At 53.1% G+C, this 15533-nt stretch overlaps 3 protein-coding genes across 6 annotated transcripts in view; 1 reads left to right on the top strand and 2 right to left on the bottom strand.

Moving 5' to 3' along the window:
* Positions 1-622: 622 nt before the first annotated feature.
* TNNC2 (troponin C2, fast skeletal type) lies at positions 623-3642 on the top strand. The gene is made up of 6 exons (XM_082361839.1): positions 623-762; positions 2385-2436; positions 2577-2720; positions 2808-2922; positions 3085-3221; positions 3467-3642. Exons 1-6 carry the CDS (start codon positions 760-762, stop codon positions 3496-3498), a joined length of 483 nt encoding a protein of 160 aa, XP_082217965.1. The 5' UTR covers positions 623-759; the 3' UTR covers positions 3499-3642.
* UBE2C (ubiquitin conjugating enzyme E2 C) lies at positions 3478-11490 on the bottom strand. 3 transcript variants are annotated; one of them, XR_014235983.1, is made up of 7 exons: positions 11255-11490; positions 10663-10690; positions 9807-9893; positions 9147-9351; positions 8980-9039; positions 6948-7116; positions 3478-6882 (listed from the first exon to the last, which is right to left on the bottom strand). XR_014235983.1 is itself a non-coding variant. In XM_082361833.1 (6 exons), exons 1-6 carry the CDS (start codon positions 11353-11355, stop codon positions 7043-7045), a joined length of 555 nt encoding a protein of 184 aa, XP_082217959.1. In that variant the 5' UTR covers positions 11356-11490; the 3' UTR covers positions 3478-7042. The 3 variants fall into 3 exon arrangements, 2 of the variants coding, with proteins under 2 accessions (XP_082217959.1, XP_082217960.1); XM_082361833.1 differs by having other exon boundaries at positions 3478-7116; XM_082361834.1 differs by lacking the exons at positions 3478-6882; positions 6948-7116 and adding an exon at positions 8267-8525 and having other exon boundaries at positions 11255-11474.
* Positions 11491-12334: 844 nt separating this feature from the next.
* DNTTIP1 (deoxynucleotidyltransferase terminal interacting protein 1) overlaps positions 12335-15533 on the bottom strand; it is a 28501-nt gene continuing 25302 nt past the window's right edge. For both annotated transcript variants that reach the window (XM_082361803.1, XM_082361802.1), the window contains 3 exons: positions 14728-14799; positions 12796-12851; positions 12335-12710 (listed from right to left, as the gene is read on the bottom strand). In XM_082361803.1, the coding sequence (XP_082217929.1) occupies positions 12572-12710; positions 12796-12851; positions 14728-14799 (267 nt within the window). In that variant the 3' untranslated portion in view covers positions 12335-12571. The remainder of the gene's footprint in view (positions 12711-12795; positions 12852-14727; positions 14800-15533) is intronic.

A 15533-nucleotide genomic window follows, 5' to 3' on the forward strand; every position in this document is an offset into this window, starting at 1 on the left:
CCTCACAGGATGAGTACTGGATGAGATCATGTGGTTAAAATGCTTAGCACAGTGTGTGGCCAGTCACAGAGGTTCAATAACTGTGGCTGTCACTTTCCCCTCCTCCTATCCCCCGCCCCTTACCCTGATTCAAAGACAAAACATTCCACTTGCCAAGCACTGACCCTATGTAGTTGGCACAAGCTTGGGGACATATACCTGGGCTCCCGTTTACCATGGTTTCTCTGTGAGGGAGGTTATGACTCTCCCCATCTCACAGATAAGGAAACTGAAGCTCAGAGTGGCATCGCCACCTGCTCAAGTGTGCACAGCTTGTAGAGACAGGAATTGGATCCTGGGCTTTGGACGTCAAGGCTTGTGCTCTTGCATTCCGCCATGCTGCCTCACTTTTCTCTATCCTAATCATCCTCACCCATCTTGGAGCAAGTATGCTTCCTGAGGGGGCGCTCACTAAGGCGGTGGAGCAGGGCGGGTTCTCCTCACAAGAATCTAGGACGTCAAGGCCTGCCACCTGCTCGGAGGCTTAAATTTCTCTGCAAGGGCCCTTGGCTAAATTAGGTAATGGGCTAGGACTCTGGGAGGGGGGTGCTCGCTGACCCCAGGATCTGATTGGCCAGGGCATCCGGTCCTGGGGAGCAGGGAAGTGGGAGGAGAGGGTGCCCCTACAAATCCTAGGGGCTACAGAGGGCCAGGGCATCTTTGGGTGGTGGAGTACAGAGGAGGTGACCTGCAGCAGAGGAGTCCTGGTGACACGCAACCATGGTAAGGATGAGAAGGGACTTCATCCTTTTACTTGCAGGAGCACTTCTGGGCATCTTTCAGGCCAGATCTGGGTGCTCTGTGGGGCAGTAACTTGGATGTCTGAAGGTGGAATATGAAAGCTCCTGGAACCCTGGTGTCTGGGAGGAAGGTTGGGAAGAAGGCCTCGGACTTGTCTTGGAAGGGGAGAGTTGGGACGTTCCAGGGGTTGAGCCTCCAGGCTTGCCGGTTCCCTGAGACCTTCTGAGGCTTCTAGCCATGTCGGTCAGAGAACTGTGAGTGGGTCTTAGCTTGTCACCCTGATGGTGGAGAGGGGGACCCTCGTGGTGGAGAGGGAGTCACCCAGCAAGCCAGTGAGCAGTGGGGGTGGGCTGGAAGCCTTGAGAGAAGGAAACCTCCTCTGGAAGATGGGAAGCGTGCAGGGCCTCAGACCAGTTCAGGGGCAGGACCCCAAGAGCTCCAAGGGGATGAGAAGGGGCCGAAGATGACAGAGCAGAGTTAGAGAGATGTCAGCCTCCCAGAGAGGGGTTATGATTTGAGGCCGTCCTTTTCCTCTGAGATCTGAGATCGCCCTCCCCACTTCACTTCAAGGAGTAACTAGACCCTGGACGACAGCTGCTGTTGCCCGTTCCTGACTAAAAATAACCTGCCCTTTTGGCACAGGCAAGGAGGAGGGGAGGGGGGGAGGGGAGGAGGAGGGAGACAAGGAGGACAGCCAGCAGCCAGCCAGCTGAAGAGCTCCTTGGACGCCTCAGCCCTTCTTCGTTGCCAGCCTCAGTCCAAAGTCCCCTAGCTAGCTGGCTGGGCTTGGACGTGGTGGAAACTCCTTAGAGCCATCTTACCATCACCTGCACAAGGCCCACATCATACTCCGCCCAGCAGGAGTGGCATTTACTCCAATGACTGAATCGTCGCCAGGAAGTTTACAATCTCTGTCTCTGCAAGTTCTTGGAGGGAGGGATGATGTGTCTGACTTCTTGGGGGTCCCAGTGCCCGGTCTATGGCCTGACACTTGGTCGGTGCTCAGTAACTTTGCCTTGCATTATCATTTATTTGACAACAAACATTTATTGAGCACCTGTTAAAGTACCAGACATTGCGAAGAGGCAGGGAAAACTGGAAAATGATGTTGGAATCGTTCTGGCACTTTACAAGGCCTTCTCACACCCCTGATTTCAGCTCATCCCTGAAAAACTGCTAAGAAGAGATGAGGGGATGAGGGGACATTTAGTGACTTGCCCAAGATTACTGGGGGGTTCCTGAATTGACCTCTGATTGACAAGCAAGAAGGGCATAATCCCTAGTTCTTTCTTTCTTTTTTTTGACTGAGCTGCGCAGCTTGTGGGATCTTAGTTCCCCAACCAGGGATTGAACCCAGGCCTTCGGCAGTGAAAGCACAGAGTCCTAACCACTGGACCACCAGGGAATTCCCCTCCCTAGTTCTTCAAAAGTGGGGTTGGGTGCTGTGGGAGCACGCAGTGGGGTGGGGGGTGGCAAGTCTGGAGCTGTTTCTCCGGAGGACTAAGGGGCACTTACAGAAATGGGGGTGCAGAAGAACGGGGTTAAGTCAGGAATGCGCTCCAGGGCTGCCCCTTCTGCTCTTTGATGGTCTGTGTTTCCTGCAGACGGACCAGCAGGCTGAGGCCCGGTCCTACCTCAGCGAGGAGATGATCGCCGGTGAGTGGGGGTGGGCGGGCTGGCCGCTGGGTAGCTGTGTGCTGGGCAATGCTTGGTGTCTAGGCAGGCAGGGAGGGTGGACGTGAGGCTGACGGTCCAGCCAGGCTCACCTCAGCCCTCGGCTCTCCTTGCCCTGGCAGAGTTCAAGGCCGCCTTCGACATGTTTGACGCTGATGGTGGCGGGGACATCAGCGTCAAGGAGTTGGGCACGGTGATGAGGATGCTGGGCCAGACACCCACCAAAGAGGAGCTGGACACCATCATCGAGGAGGTGGATGAGGACGGTGAGCGGGTGGCCCTCCGCGGGATGGGATGGTGGTGGAGGAGCTGGCAGCCGGGGCTCAGGCTCACTCACCATCTGCTTCCCTCAGGCAGCGGCACCATCGACTTCGAGGAGTTCTTGGTCATGATGGTGCGCCAGATGAAAGAGGATGCCAAGGGGAAGACTGAGGAGGAGCTGGCTGAGTGTTTCCGCATCTTTGACAGGTGCATGGGGGGCCTGGGGGCCGAGCGAGGCGCCGAGCCGACTGAGTCTGGCCAGCAGGGCACGAAGGTTCTCGGGGTGGGGATGTAGGCGGGGGCGTCCGGCGTGGCCCGGGCAGGTCGCCCCTGCCCGTCCTGAGCTCCGCCCTGGCCCTCCGCCTGAAGGAACGCAGACGGCTACATCGATGCTGAGGAACTGGCTGAGATTTTCCGGGCCTCCGGGGAGCACGTGACGGACGAGGAGCTCGAATCCCTGATGAAGGACGGTGACAAGAACAACGACGGCCGTATTGACTTCGACGGTGAGGGTCTGGGGAGCGCGAGGAGCGGAAGACCGAACCAGGCTCGAGAGTCCGGGGTCGTGGCGCCCACGCGGGAGTCCCTAGCCTTGAAGGCGGGGCGGGGCGGACGGGTAGGGGGGACTTCTGGGCGGTTTTGTGCAATTTATCTACTAATGACAAGGCACCCCCTCTGCGAGGCTGGCGCCTGGCCAGACCTGCTCGCCCCTAGGGGACCCCTGACCCCCTCTCCGTCTCCTTCCCCGCAGAGTTCCTGAAGATGATGGAGGGCGTGCAGTAAGAAGTCGGCCCTCCCCTCTGCGGAGACCGAGCGTCCTTAGGGCGTGGGGACGTCATCGCCGCCCGGTCCCACTCCCGGCCCCGGGAGGGAGGCGCGGCCCCTTCTGGGAATGTGTCTAGAAGGAATAAAAGGAAACATTGCAAAGCGCGTGGCCTGAGTAAGGGGAGGACCGGGATGGATCGGGTGTCGGGGGCCGCCTGGTTGGGCCGCTGTCCAGGGCGCCACCCCGGTTGGAGCCACCCGAGCGTCCTCGGGTCCGAACGCAGCGGGACGCGGAAGGCCGCCGGGTCGCGGGAGCCCGAGGTGGCGCTCGATGCCCTCGGAAGTTTACCGATGGTCTATCTGTAGCTGGCGCTAGGCGTGGCAACTTGGCCGAGGGGCTGGGTGGCTCCTGGCGCTTCCAGGGTCCCCAGTGCTTCTAGAATCAAATCCAAATTCCTTTCCCTCCTTCCCACAGTTACCCCTTCCCTCGAGAGGTTCCAGTCCCACTGGGCAATCGATCCTTCTCGCTGTGGAAGTGGGGTGCACTTTGAAGCTCTCCACCCTTTGCACATGCTGTTCTCTCTCCTTGGAATGCCCTTCTTCCTCTTAAAGTCTTGGCAAATCCTTCAACACAGCTCAAATGCCATCTCCAAGATACCAAGACGCAGCTCAGATACCATCTTGTCCTCCCTTGATCCCTGCCCTGACTGGCTGCACTCTGGCGCCCACAGCTCTTTTGTAAACAACTCAATTATAGCCGGCGTTGGGTCAAAGCTAATTTAGGGCAGTGGTAGTTTGGCTTTCCTCACGCTCAGTTTGAAAACTCACTGCTGGTGACAAACCACTCTGCTTCCTTTCCTAATCTGTAAAATGGCGACAGTGATAGTACTTACCTCACAGGGTTGTGAGAATAAATTAATGTGTGCAGAGTGCTTAGAACAGAGCCTGGCACGGAGTCAGCATATAATAAATGCTACTAGTAATATCATTATCATCTTGAAACATTGAACTCCTATTCATTGTTGCAGCCCTCCCTCTCCAACTCCCTGTTGTCTTCTCCCCTTTCTGGCTCATTCATGTTTCCTGGATTGTATTTCCAGCCAGGAGCAGTGCTCGTGTTTAGTAATCATCCCTATGAGTGCTTACGGTGTGCTGTGCAGGTGTTGTCTCATTTATCCACACAACCCCAGGGGCAGATGCCCTTATTTCCATTTTACGGGTGAGGAAACTCAGGCAGAGTGGGGTGAATTACCCAGACAAGTAGATAACAACCTAGATGATATGGCTGTGTGGTGGAAACAGGAGCAAGACCATCTACCTGTTGACAATTCTACCCGGGCGTCCTGAGTGCTTCAAACTGGCCCTGCCTTAAACTGGTAAATCTCCCTCCTCCATCTCATTCTCCTGTGTTGCCCACCTCAGGGTTGAGACCCAAGTCACAAATTCTGAAGCTCATTTTCCACCTCTAACTTACTTACTATGCCCTGCTGCTTAGTCTCCTTACCACTTCATCCCTCCTCTCCAAGCCCACTCAGCATCATAACTCAGGCCATTATCATTGCCATTCACTCTCTAGACAGATGGCAGCCAGAAGGATCTTTCCAAAACCAAATCTGACCACGTCACTGCCCTGCTCAAGACTTCATTAACTGCTGGTTACCTCCCTCGCAGCCCAATCTCCTTCTCCAGAGAGAACCCTCCTTGACCCTTCTCATCTTCATTAGGTGCCCCACCTCTGAGCTTTCATAGCAACATGTGAGCCTAGCACCCAGCTGCCCCCCACCCAACCCCGTGCCGCGCAGCTTGCGGGATCTCAGTTCCCCGACCAGGAATTGAACCTGGGCCATGGGCAGTGAAAGCCGAGAATCCTAACCACTAGACTGCCAGGGAACTCCCAAACCCAGCTTTTATTGAGCGCTTACTATGTGCCAGACACTGTTCTACGGTTCTTCATCTATTCTATGAGGTAGGTACTAATATTTCCATTTTACAGAGGGGTTAAATATAAGCGCCCAAGTGTATACGAGTAACATAGGGGTGGATCAGGAATTCTAACACAGGTCTTCTACCTTAACCACCACTTATTCTACACCATTGACATGCCTATCTACTCCCTAAACTTCACCCTCCCTGAGGACAGGACTGTGTCCTCTTCCTGCGTCATCTCCAGCCCCCAACATAGGGCCTTTACCTTGTGGGCACTCAACCACTGTACTGAATGAATGGGAATAATGATCATCACACCTTCTAATACTGACTGCACTAGTGTTAGAAACCTAAGTCAAAATGACTTACACCAAAAAGGGATTTGTTGGTTCATGACACCGGGATGTCAACACGTGAACTGGAGGCCAGAGTTTCAATGTCATCTCTCAGCTATTTGTCTCTGCTTGGCTTTCTTTCATCTGCAGCCATCTCCACCAGCAGCCCAGACTGACTCCCTCCTCTTTTAGCAATCCTAGTAGTAAAATAATTTTACTTTCTCACAGGGATTAATTCCAGGAAACACCCTGATTGGTTCTGAACGACAGTGTAGAGAGTTGGGTCTCTGTGACTGACACAGGTAGGTCATGTGACCATCTGGGGGAATCAGACACCATGGTCCAGGAAACCACATAGAGAGGCTTCCTAAGGAAGGCAAAGATACATCCACTTTGGCCAGCATTTATTAAGAACCAAGTGTCAGGTTCTGAGCTCTGCTCATCTCAGACATCCTCCAGCCTGGTGTTTGTCTTTTTTTTTTTTTGGCTGTGTGGCACGGCATGGGGGATCTTAGTTCCCTGACCAGGAATCGAACACTCACCCCTTGCAGTGGAAGTGAGGAGTCTTAACCACTGGACCGCCAGGGAAGTCCCAGCCTCGTGATTTTCAATTTGAGAGAGCATCAGAATCACCTGGAGAGCTTATTGGGGCCAAGAATTTACATTTCTAACCAGTTCCAGATGAAAAGTGGAAGGACCACACCTCAAGAACACTGCTCTATACCTTTAACTAGAGCACAGCAATGACACCACCCGGGAGCTGATTAGAAATGCAGAGCCTCAGGCCCCACCCAGACCAACTGAATCAAAATTTGTATTTGAATAAGATCCCAGGCAGATTTATTTTTTTATTTTTTTAATTTATGTTAGGCTGCCTTGGGTCTTCCTTGCTGCGCGTGGGCTTTCTCTAGTTGCAGCGAGCGGGGGCTACTCTGTTGCGGTGCGAGTGCTTCTCATTGTGGTGGCTTCTCCTGATGCGGAGCATGGGCTCTAGGCACATGGGCTTCAGTAGTTGTGGTACGCGGGCTCAGCAGTTGTGGCTCTCAGGCTCTAGAGCGCAGACTCAGTAGTTGTGGCGCACGGGCTTAGCTGCTCCGCGGCATGTGGGATCTTCCTGGACCAGGGATCCAACCCGTGTCCCCTGCATTGGTAGGCGGATTCCTAACCACTGCGTCACCCGGGAAGTCCCCCCCCAGGCAGACTTACATGCACAGTAGATTGAGCAACACCGGTCCAAGCCCCAAGGAGGGAGCCAACAGCACAATCTGAGATGAAGGAACTGATTAGAGGACATCCAAGTTCTAATCCCAGACCTGACAACTCCAATCCAATTCCACATGTGGCTGCTTGCTGGGGGCACAGGGGTCCGGGCTAGCTGGAGCAGGAGGAAAGTGTGGGTGAGAACCTTCCTGATGACCTCCTTGCTGTCTTCTCCCCCTCCCCCCAGGCCTGCACAACCAGCTGCAGGCAGAGCTGACCAGGTTGGGTGAGTAGCCAACACTCAGGCCTTGTCGGAGCGCACCTGGGTGTGTCACCTAGATCTTCCTGCAGGACCTGGGCTGGGCCCAGCACCTCAGCCTACCTGGACCCAGCTGGTCGGCACAGGGGTTTCCTGCCAGGAGCCCCAAAGGCCTGTGGCAGGCCGGTGGAAAGATGGCCCAAGGGGCCGGATGGGCCAGTGGTGCAGCAGACAGAGCAACTGCTGGTGGAGATGGAGCAGGAGGTGAACGTGCCCCTGTGGAGCATGGAGCCATCTATGGGTGACCTGGGGCAAGGGGCGAGTTGTGACCTCAGTCCAGAAAGCTTCCCCTGGCTGTCTCTGCGGACCCTGGGCCTGCTGTAGGGTCACCTGAACGTCCTCTTGCTCCTTTTCAGGGTCAAAACATCTACAGTCAGAAAGTAGGTTGCTGATCCCCCCCTCCCAACCCCCTCCAACACACACACACACACACACACACACACACACACACACACACACTCTCTCTACAGCTCTAGCTGTTTCAGCCTAATGTCTGTTTCAGCCTCATCTGCAACACACCTGGGACAACTCCTATATTTGCTAACATTCTTGGTGCATGTCATCACACCACAGAAATTGGCATTTTGTTATTGTTTTTCATCTTTCTATCTATCTATCTATCTATCTATCTATCTATCTATCTATCTATCTATCATCTATATCTTATATTGGCTGCACTGCACGGCTTATGGGATCTCAGTTCCCTGACCAGGGATTGAACCTGGGCCACGGAGTGAAAGCGCTGAATCCTACTCACTAGACTGCCAGGGAACGCCCAGAAATCGGCATTTTGTGACACCCATTTTATAGATGAGGAAACAGATGCAGAGCCATAAAATAACTAAGGTTGCAGTGGAACAAATCCTGTCACCCCACTGCGCAGCCCTACAGCCTATCAGCTGCTCCGACTCCCTGGGTAGAGGAGCAGGGCAAGAACCCGGATCCTACACCTGACCTCTGCCGATCCTGAGCACTTTCAACCCTAGGGTAACTACAAGACAGCAACTTGTTAAAAAACCCCAAAATGTATTTATTTAATATATTCATCACAAGGGCTTAACCAGACACTTAATTTAAAAAACAGAAACAAAACAAAAATGACACCACAGATAAAATACAGGGTCCTGTACAGAAATCGAGGAAAGGACAGACCATCTAAGGGAAAAAAAATAAAAAGACAACAGAAGGAGAGCTGCACATCCTGGGTCAGGGCTCTTGGCTGGAGACCTGCTTTGAGTATGTTTCTTGCAGGTACTTCTTAAAGGCTGGAAGAGAACAGGCAGGTCTCAGCGAGTGATGACGACAGGGGTTAAGATGGATAAGAGGGCAGCAAGGATATAAACATGGGAGGAGTTTGGGGAGGGGCTTCCCAGCACAACAGATTGACCCTCTGCTGCCCACCCAGCCAGGACTCCTGGACGGGCTCTGTTTCCAGGGAGGCTGGGGAGGGGGCTAGGGGCCCTTAGCGAGCAAGTCATTTGCACAAAGCTTTGCCTTCTACTTAAAAAGCCTCCCCAACCTACATTAATGTGGAAAGGGTTGGCTCTTCCTGATTTTATAGCAAACAGGCAAACCAGAAACACCAAGGCAGAGGTGGAACTGGGTTACCTGACCCCCAAGGACATATTCCCAAGTCACTGGAATCCTTCTGTTGTTTGAGGGAGGCTTTGAAGGTTGGGGAGGGATGGCCTGGTGCCCTGAGAAGGACAAAGGACTCACCTGTGGGGTTTTTCCAGAGCTCAGCGGCATGTGTGTTCAAAGGGCTATCGATGTTGGGTTCTGCAGGTGGAGAGAAAGAGGACGGTCAGGTGCGGGTAGAAGAGGCCGCCCGGGGGAGTTCTGACAGGTTCCCAGGTTGCAGGGGAGGGGCCGGTCTCGGCAGTCACCTCCGAGAAGGCTCTGGATGGAGAGCAGGATGGTCCTGACGTCGTACAGGGCGGACCACTTGTCTTTCAGGATGTCCAGGCAGATGTTACCCTGGGTGTCCACGTTGGGGTGGTAGCAGGGCGTGAGGAACTTCACCGTGGGTGCATTGTAAGGGTAGCCACTGGGGAACTCCAGGGACAGTTTATACCTCAGGTCTTCATATACCTGGAGAAAGAGATTCAGGGAGTAACCCTTCCATCCTGAGCCTCAGTTCCCAGCCCAAGCCCCACATAAGGGACTTGCCAGGACCCCTGAGTTTGTCTGGGACTTGACAGAAGAGAACGCATTAAACTGGTCTGGTACTTTCTCTCATATCTGGTCACTGGGGTCATCAGTGATCCTTTGGTCTAAGGCCCACTGGCCTAAGTCTTCAATTGTCCTTCATTCTTTTCCTTGCTGTCTGGCCCCCTGTCAGCATCTAAGATGGAGAGCCCTGCCTTAAACACAGCCTCTTACTATAGAGAGGGAGATCAGGGCCACAGGCTCAGGGCACGAGAGCAGGCACAGGGGAATGTCCCACCAGCCAAAAGACTTGAAGCAGACCCAGCACTTGGGTTTCACCTCCCACCTCTCCCCAGACTCACCTAAGTCACACTCACCTACCCCAACCCTATACTTACTGTGCCAGCGGCTCCATGGATGGTCCCCACCCATTTGAAAAGGTTGTCTGATTCAGGGAAGGCAGAAATTCCTTTATCGCCAGACATCTGGGGAGGAAACACAACACATGCTGGGCTGAAGCGTACGCTCCTGGGGGGCCAGTGGGTGAACCCTTTCTCCTTAACCTCATCACATTTTGATCCAAAGTAAAGCAACCAGGCCAAATGGATAGGCTTTCCTGAGGAAATGGCTATATCCTCGGGGCTCAGCATGCCTCTCCGGGGAGTATTGGGATGATAGAGGTTCATCGCCAGGCTAAGAAGGGAGGGGTTGTGCAGGGAAGCAAAAGGCAGCTCTGTAACCACAATGCTGGCTGCTGGGAAGTCAACTCAATATGCTATTGAGTGCTGGTTACACACGAAGCCCAGAGACTATTCACGGACTGGGAACATAAACAATATGGTCATTGAAGGATTTGACTTGAATATCCAGGGTTAATGTAGAAGAGATCGTCCAGGAAAGAAGCATTCTGAGGTGCGACAGGATTAGAAATATTAAGAAGGATGGAGAGTTGGGTGTGGATAAACCTTAGGCCAGGAAAGTAGGACCAGGCAGGGCAGGGGGAGGGCCGTGTATGAGAGCCGTATTTCAGGGATAACTTTATTGTGGGAGGATGGGACTGGGAGTAGAGACTGTCTGGAGAAAAGGTGTGTAGGTGAGGTGGATTAGCTTCTTCCCAGAAGAGAACAGGCTGGACTCATCTTTTTACCCCCATGTCTATCAAAGAGCCTGATGTAGAAGAGGAGGCTACTGATAAGTGACTGGGAGGTGGGAGGGTGGACCAACTGGTTGGGGCTCCGGGCATCAGTCACTCACCATGAGCGTCATCAGCTCCTGCTGTAGCCTGCAAAAAGAGCACTCGGGGTCACCTGGGAGTCTGGATGGGTCAGGGCTCCAGGTGGTGCATCTCCTCTCACCCCAATCTCTCTGGAGCAGCTGTCACGGAGGCCTCCCTCTACCCTGAAGTCGGACTCAGCTGGGGGCACAGTCACCCCCAGTTCCACAAGAGGGTCGTAGTGAGTCCTCCTCACCCTCCCTAATTCCAGGCTCCCATAGGACGGCTCTGGCTTATTCTTAACCTCATCTGCTTCTCTGGCGCCTCTCTCCGTGCCGGATCTCAATTTCTCCCCTCCTTCCTTCCCCCTCCCCCGCCGTCCTCCAGCCAAGACACCGAAGGTCCCCTGAGCATCTTCATCTTGGTTCACCGACGGAGGATCCTGGCAGCGGCCATACCCCTTCCGTCCTCCTCCGGGAGGGTCTCTAAGAGCAGTCGAGCTCCTGGCGTGTCCCTCTACCTCCCATATCTCACCCGTTCCAGGAGGAGGTGGGGGTCCCGGAAGTCTTCGCCCTCGGCTCCAAAGGCCCAGGCTGTGCCAGGCCCGGCGATTGTTACCTCCGCACCACTCACCTCTTGCCCACGGGGCCCCGGGCGGCGCCCCCGCTGGGCTCGGCTCCTTTACGGGCGGCGGCAACGCTGGCAGCAGCTGGGTCGCGGTTCTGGGAAGCCATCCGGGTGCCGCTGTGAAGGGAGACAGGAACTCGGACTACACGGAGATCGTGGCTGCAACTGCGGAGTCCCGGACCCTTCCGCCCGCGTTTGAATTGTAACCCTCCGGCAGCGCTGGCCTATCAGCAGCTCGCTTGGGTTTGATCCAGCCAATGGGGCGCGCCAGAGCACTCTGTCACCGGGCAACTGCTAGAACCACCCACTAGCGTATCACTATTGGGCGGAGGGATCCGCTTCTGATGGGCGATTGGCAGGAAAGGCTGTCATTAATTAACGAAGCTGTAGCGGACTGGCCGCCTTTGGAAAACGCCGACCATTAAAGGGCCTAGAAAAAGTCCACGTGGGATGAATCCTTTTATGTCAAACGCCTGGCTACTGTCGGGAACACCCGGCACGACCGGCCAGGATCCCTTACTCCCAGGGGAAGGGAGGGTCTCCAGTCTTGGGGCCCTGGTACTCTTCCCTCAAACCGGAAACCCCTGCTCCTCCACCTGTTATTAATGTCCTGGGCACTTTGGTTGGGGCTTTAAGAGCCTGAACATTCAGGCGAGGGGAAAAACTAGAGGCTGATAGCCAGGGCCAGGGACTCCTCATTGGAAAACAGGTTCATCGGCTGCCTCTCCAACGGTTTGCTGTGTTACCTTGGGCACATAATTTAGTGTTTTAACCTGTAAAATGGGGGTAATAAACGCCACCTTGTATTTTTCTTCTGGTTTGTCATCAACCTCCCATGGTGCCAGCCATCACCACATTCTACTACTTCCATACCTTAGTTGGGTGACGAAACAGAAACAAAGGGACAGGGAAGACTGGCAAGGTACATGGTGTCCCCCGCTTCGTCTCACAAAGCAGATACGCATGGGGCACTGGGCTTCCTGGGGATAACGTGGGGTGGGGGAAGGTTGCCTGGTCCTTTTTTCCTACACCCACTTACTCTAGAGCCCTTGATGTTTTGTCAGCATGCACAGGCAGAGCTCACAGCAGGCTCACCATCTGTGTTTATTACAAACTGTTTAATTGCTTCTTATCCCAATAACTTTACAAATATAGAACCACATGCCAGTCTGGGGGTGTTCTGCAGTGAGTCACTACAAACTAGCCCAGGCATAGCTTTAATGCCTCTGAGATCCATCTAGGAGTAGTCCCAGCAGTGGCCTCAGCCATGTGGGTAAGAGGGCCTTGGAGGAGGGCTGCCAGCTGTAGCCAGGCAACCTGGCTTCAGGTCTGCAGAGGCGCTTCAACAGCACGATGCTCATTCTCTGTCCGGAGTGTCTCCATGTACTTCCGCATCTTCTCAACCATCCAGGAGGGCAGGACAAAGGATTTCAGCTCCTCTAACTTCAGGTCCAGGCATCCTCTGGAAGAGACATTGAGGAGGAGAGCTGGAGCAAGGGAGAATGTAGGTCCAGACTCATCCCATGGGAGGGTAGGGCAGGTTTTACCTGTAGTCATCGCTGGCAGCGAGGTCCCGGATGTCCTCCTCAATGAGGAGGTAGGCCTGGGGCAGGAGCAAAGGAGAGTCGTCATTGCCTCTGATTCATTTCAGTCCAACTCGATTAATACTTTATTAAACGTCTCCTTAATGTAAGAGCTGGAAGGTGGGGGCGTGTAGTCATAGTTTATAATTTAGCAAGGGAGAGTAAGTAGGGAGAGGCTGTCTGGGGAATAGTTTCTTGAGACAATCTTTCACTCAAGTAGAAAATTTATGGGTGGGAGAGCAGGGAATGATGATTAATTTACTTATAGCCGTCGTCCCTTTTACAAAGGGACCCTGAGGTGGCTTAAAATGAAAGGGCCAGAGGTAGCAAAATATACATGGAAATAGGAAATTAGGAGGAAGCCACATGTGAACTCTGGAACTAAGATAATTTGGTTTTGAACTTCGTGGCAAAAGGGAAAACATGATAAACCGCACTGCTGTCCGTTAACTGGGCTGTGTTGTCCGGGGGCCTGCAGAACTGCTGTAGCACAACGCCATGGTCTGCAGCAGGAGAGCCCTCTTGTGAGCCTACCATGTGGCGGATGCTGTCCATCACGAGACAGTCTTCTATGGGAGACATTTCTTTCCAGTCTTAGGGTCAGGAATAACTGTGTGTCCCTTGAGTCATATGACTGTCTTCATCTTAGGGGCACTGTGAACTGTGTGACAGATCAGGTGTCCTTGAGTGGGGCCTGCAGCTGAAAACCTATAGACTTGCACTGGTCTCCTGGGCTGGCAATTTAAAAAAATCCCTTTTTTAAAACTAGTCTTTCTTGTGGCTTAATTTTAGATCCTGCCTTGCCTTTTTATCCTATTTCTTATTTATGTATGTGTCAATGGTAAGTTTCCTGAAATCTTTTTTGAGAGTGTAGCATAAATATAGTAGAAAATAAAATAAAAGATAGTTTTCATTGCCAGAAAGGAGATGGCATACTGGTTTGCGAGGCCATCTAATTTTTAAAAAAAATACATTTAATTATTTATTTTTGGCTGCGTTGGATCTTCACTGCTGCTCACTGGCTCTCTCTAGTTGTGGAGAGCGGGGGCTACTCTTCATTGTGGTACGTGGGCTTCTCATTGTGGTGGCTTCTCTCGTTGTGGAGCACAGGCTCTAGGTGTGCAGGCTCAGGAGTTGAGGCTCGCGGGCTTAGCTGCTCCGCAGCATGAGGGATCTTCCCAGACCAGAGCTGGAAGTTGTGTCCCCTGCATTGGCAGGTGGATTCTTAACCACTAGCCACCAGGGAAGTCCCGAGGCCATTGAATTCTAATAGGAGCAGTCCCAGCGGTGGGACTAAGAGAGTCTTCAGGTGGGGGAGAGGGCATGTGATGGACAAATCCCTCCATGATAGTTTTAGAACACATGCAACGATGATTTTCCTAAGGTTGTTGCTTGATTTGAGCTAAGAACTCTTTAAGTAGAAGTGATTCTGGAAGGGGCTGCCAGGTGTAGCAGACAAGTTTCACTGCATGTGCTAATTCCTTCTGACAAGGGGTGCGGCCTGGAGCACAGTGTTGAGAAGAGATTCTATAGCTGCGTCTGGTGGAAGAGTTGTGATGGAGGAGTGAAATCTGTCAATGGGCAGCACATGATGGGAAGGCAGTGTTCAGGGAGTCTTGTACCTGCCATTCTTACATACAGCTAATATGATCTACATATGAGTGTGCTGTGGAAGGGGAGGGGGAGGTGTGTGGGAGACCTGGGGTCAGGCAAGGGAAGCCAGGGATCACATTCTGGTCTTCAGCATGAAGGAATGGGCCCTCTCTACTCTTACAAGTCTCCTTTCTCACATTTGTTGGGCATGGAGTCTCTCAGATTTGGGGGTAAGCTGCCACCAATAGCCCTGGTCCCTGGGCAGGGTGGGTCTCTGGCAGTGGCACGTGTGGCAATACTTACCATCTTCCCCCCTGTTGCCCGCATGTGATGCTGCTCGGCCAGCCAGTGCTTGTCCTGGGGGTCAGCTGCGTACTGTGAGGGATGAAGTCACAGGGGGAGATGTTAGCCTGGTGTGATGGGCTTTTCTCATTTGGTCCAGAGCATACTCTTGGCCCTTGAGCAGTTCTTAGCAGCAAGACCTCGTCCTAGCCTGGTGGATGGAGAGGGTTCACCAACCTCTTCAGAGCAAGCAGGGCTGAGCCCAGGAGGAGGCCAGGGTAGCGGACCCAATTCCCCGAGGTTTAGTACACTTCTCATTCCTGCCCCTTTCCTTTTTTCAAAATTTAAACTTTTTTTTTTGACTGCGCCATGTGACATGGAGGATCTTAGTTCCCTGACTGGGGGTTGAACCCGCGCCCTCTGATTGGAAGTGCGGAGTTTTAACTACTAGACTGCCACGGAAATCCGAAAAAATTTTAAAATTTTAAAATTTTGGCCATGCCACGCGGCTTGCGGGATCTCAGTTCCCCAACCAGGGATTGAACCCAGGCCATTGCAGTGAAAGTGCTGAGTCCTAACCACCAGACCAGCAAGGAACTCCCTTTCCTTTCTCAAAACACAGCACTTCCGGCAACTGGTCAGACTGTGACTACTATTTTAGAGCTGTACTCCTCTTTGAAGAAATGATCTGAGGTGGCTTACAACACATGTGACTATTACGGTGACCAAATTTTCTAAAACAAAAATCAGGACACTTCATGCCCTGGAGGAGGCAGAATAGCATCGTGGTTAAGAACTTAGCTGTGGGGTTCAGAGCTCAGCCCACA

Source organism: Balaenoptera borealis (genome assembly GCF_965194805.1).
Source record: "Balaenoptera borealis genome assembly, chromosome: 16".
NCBI lineage: Eukaryota > Metazoa > Chordata > Mammalia > Artiodactyla > Balaenopteridae > Balaenoptera > Balaenoptera borealis.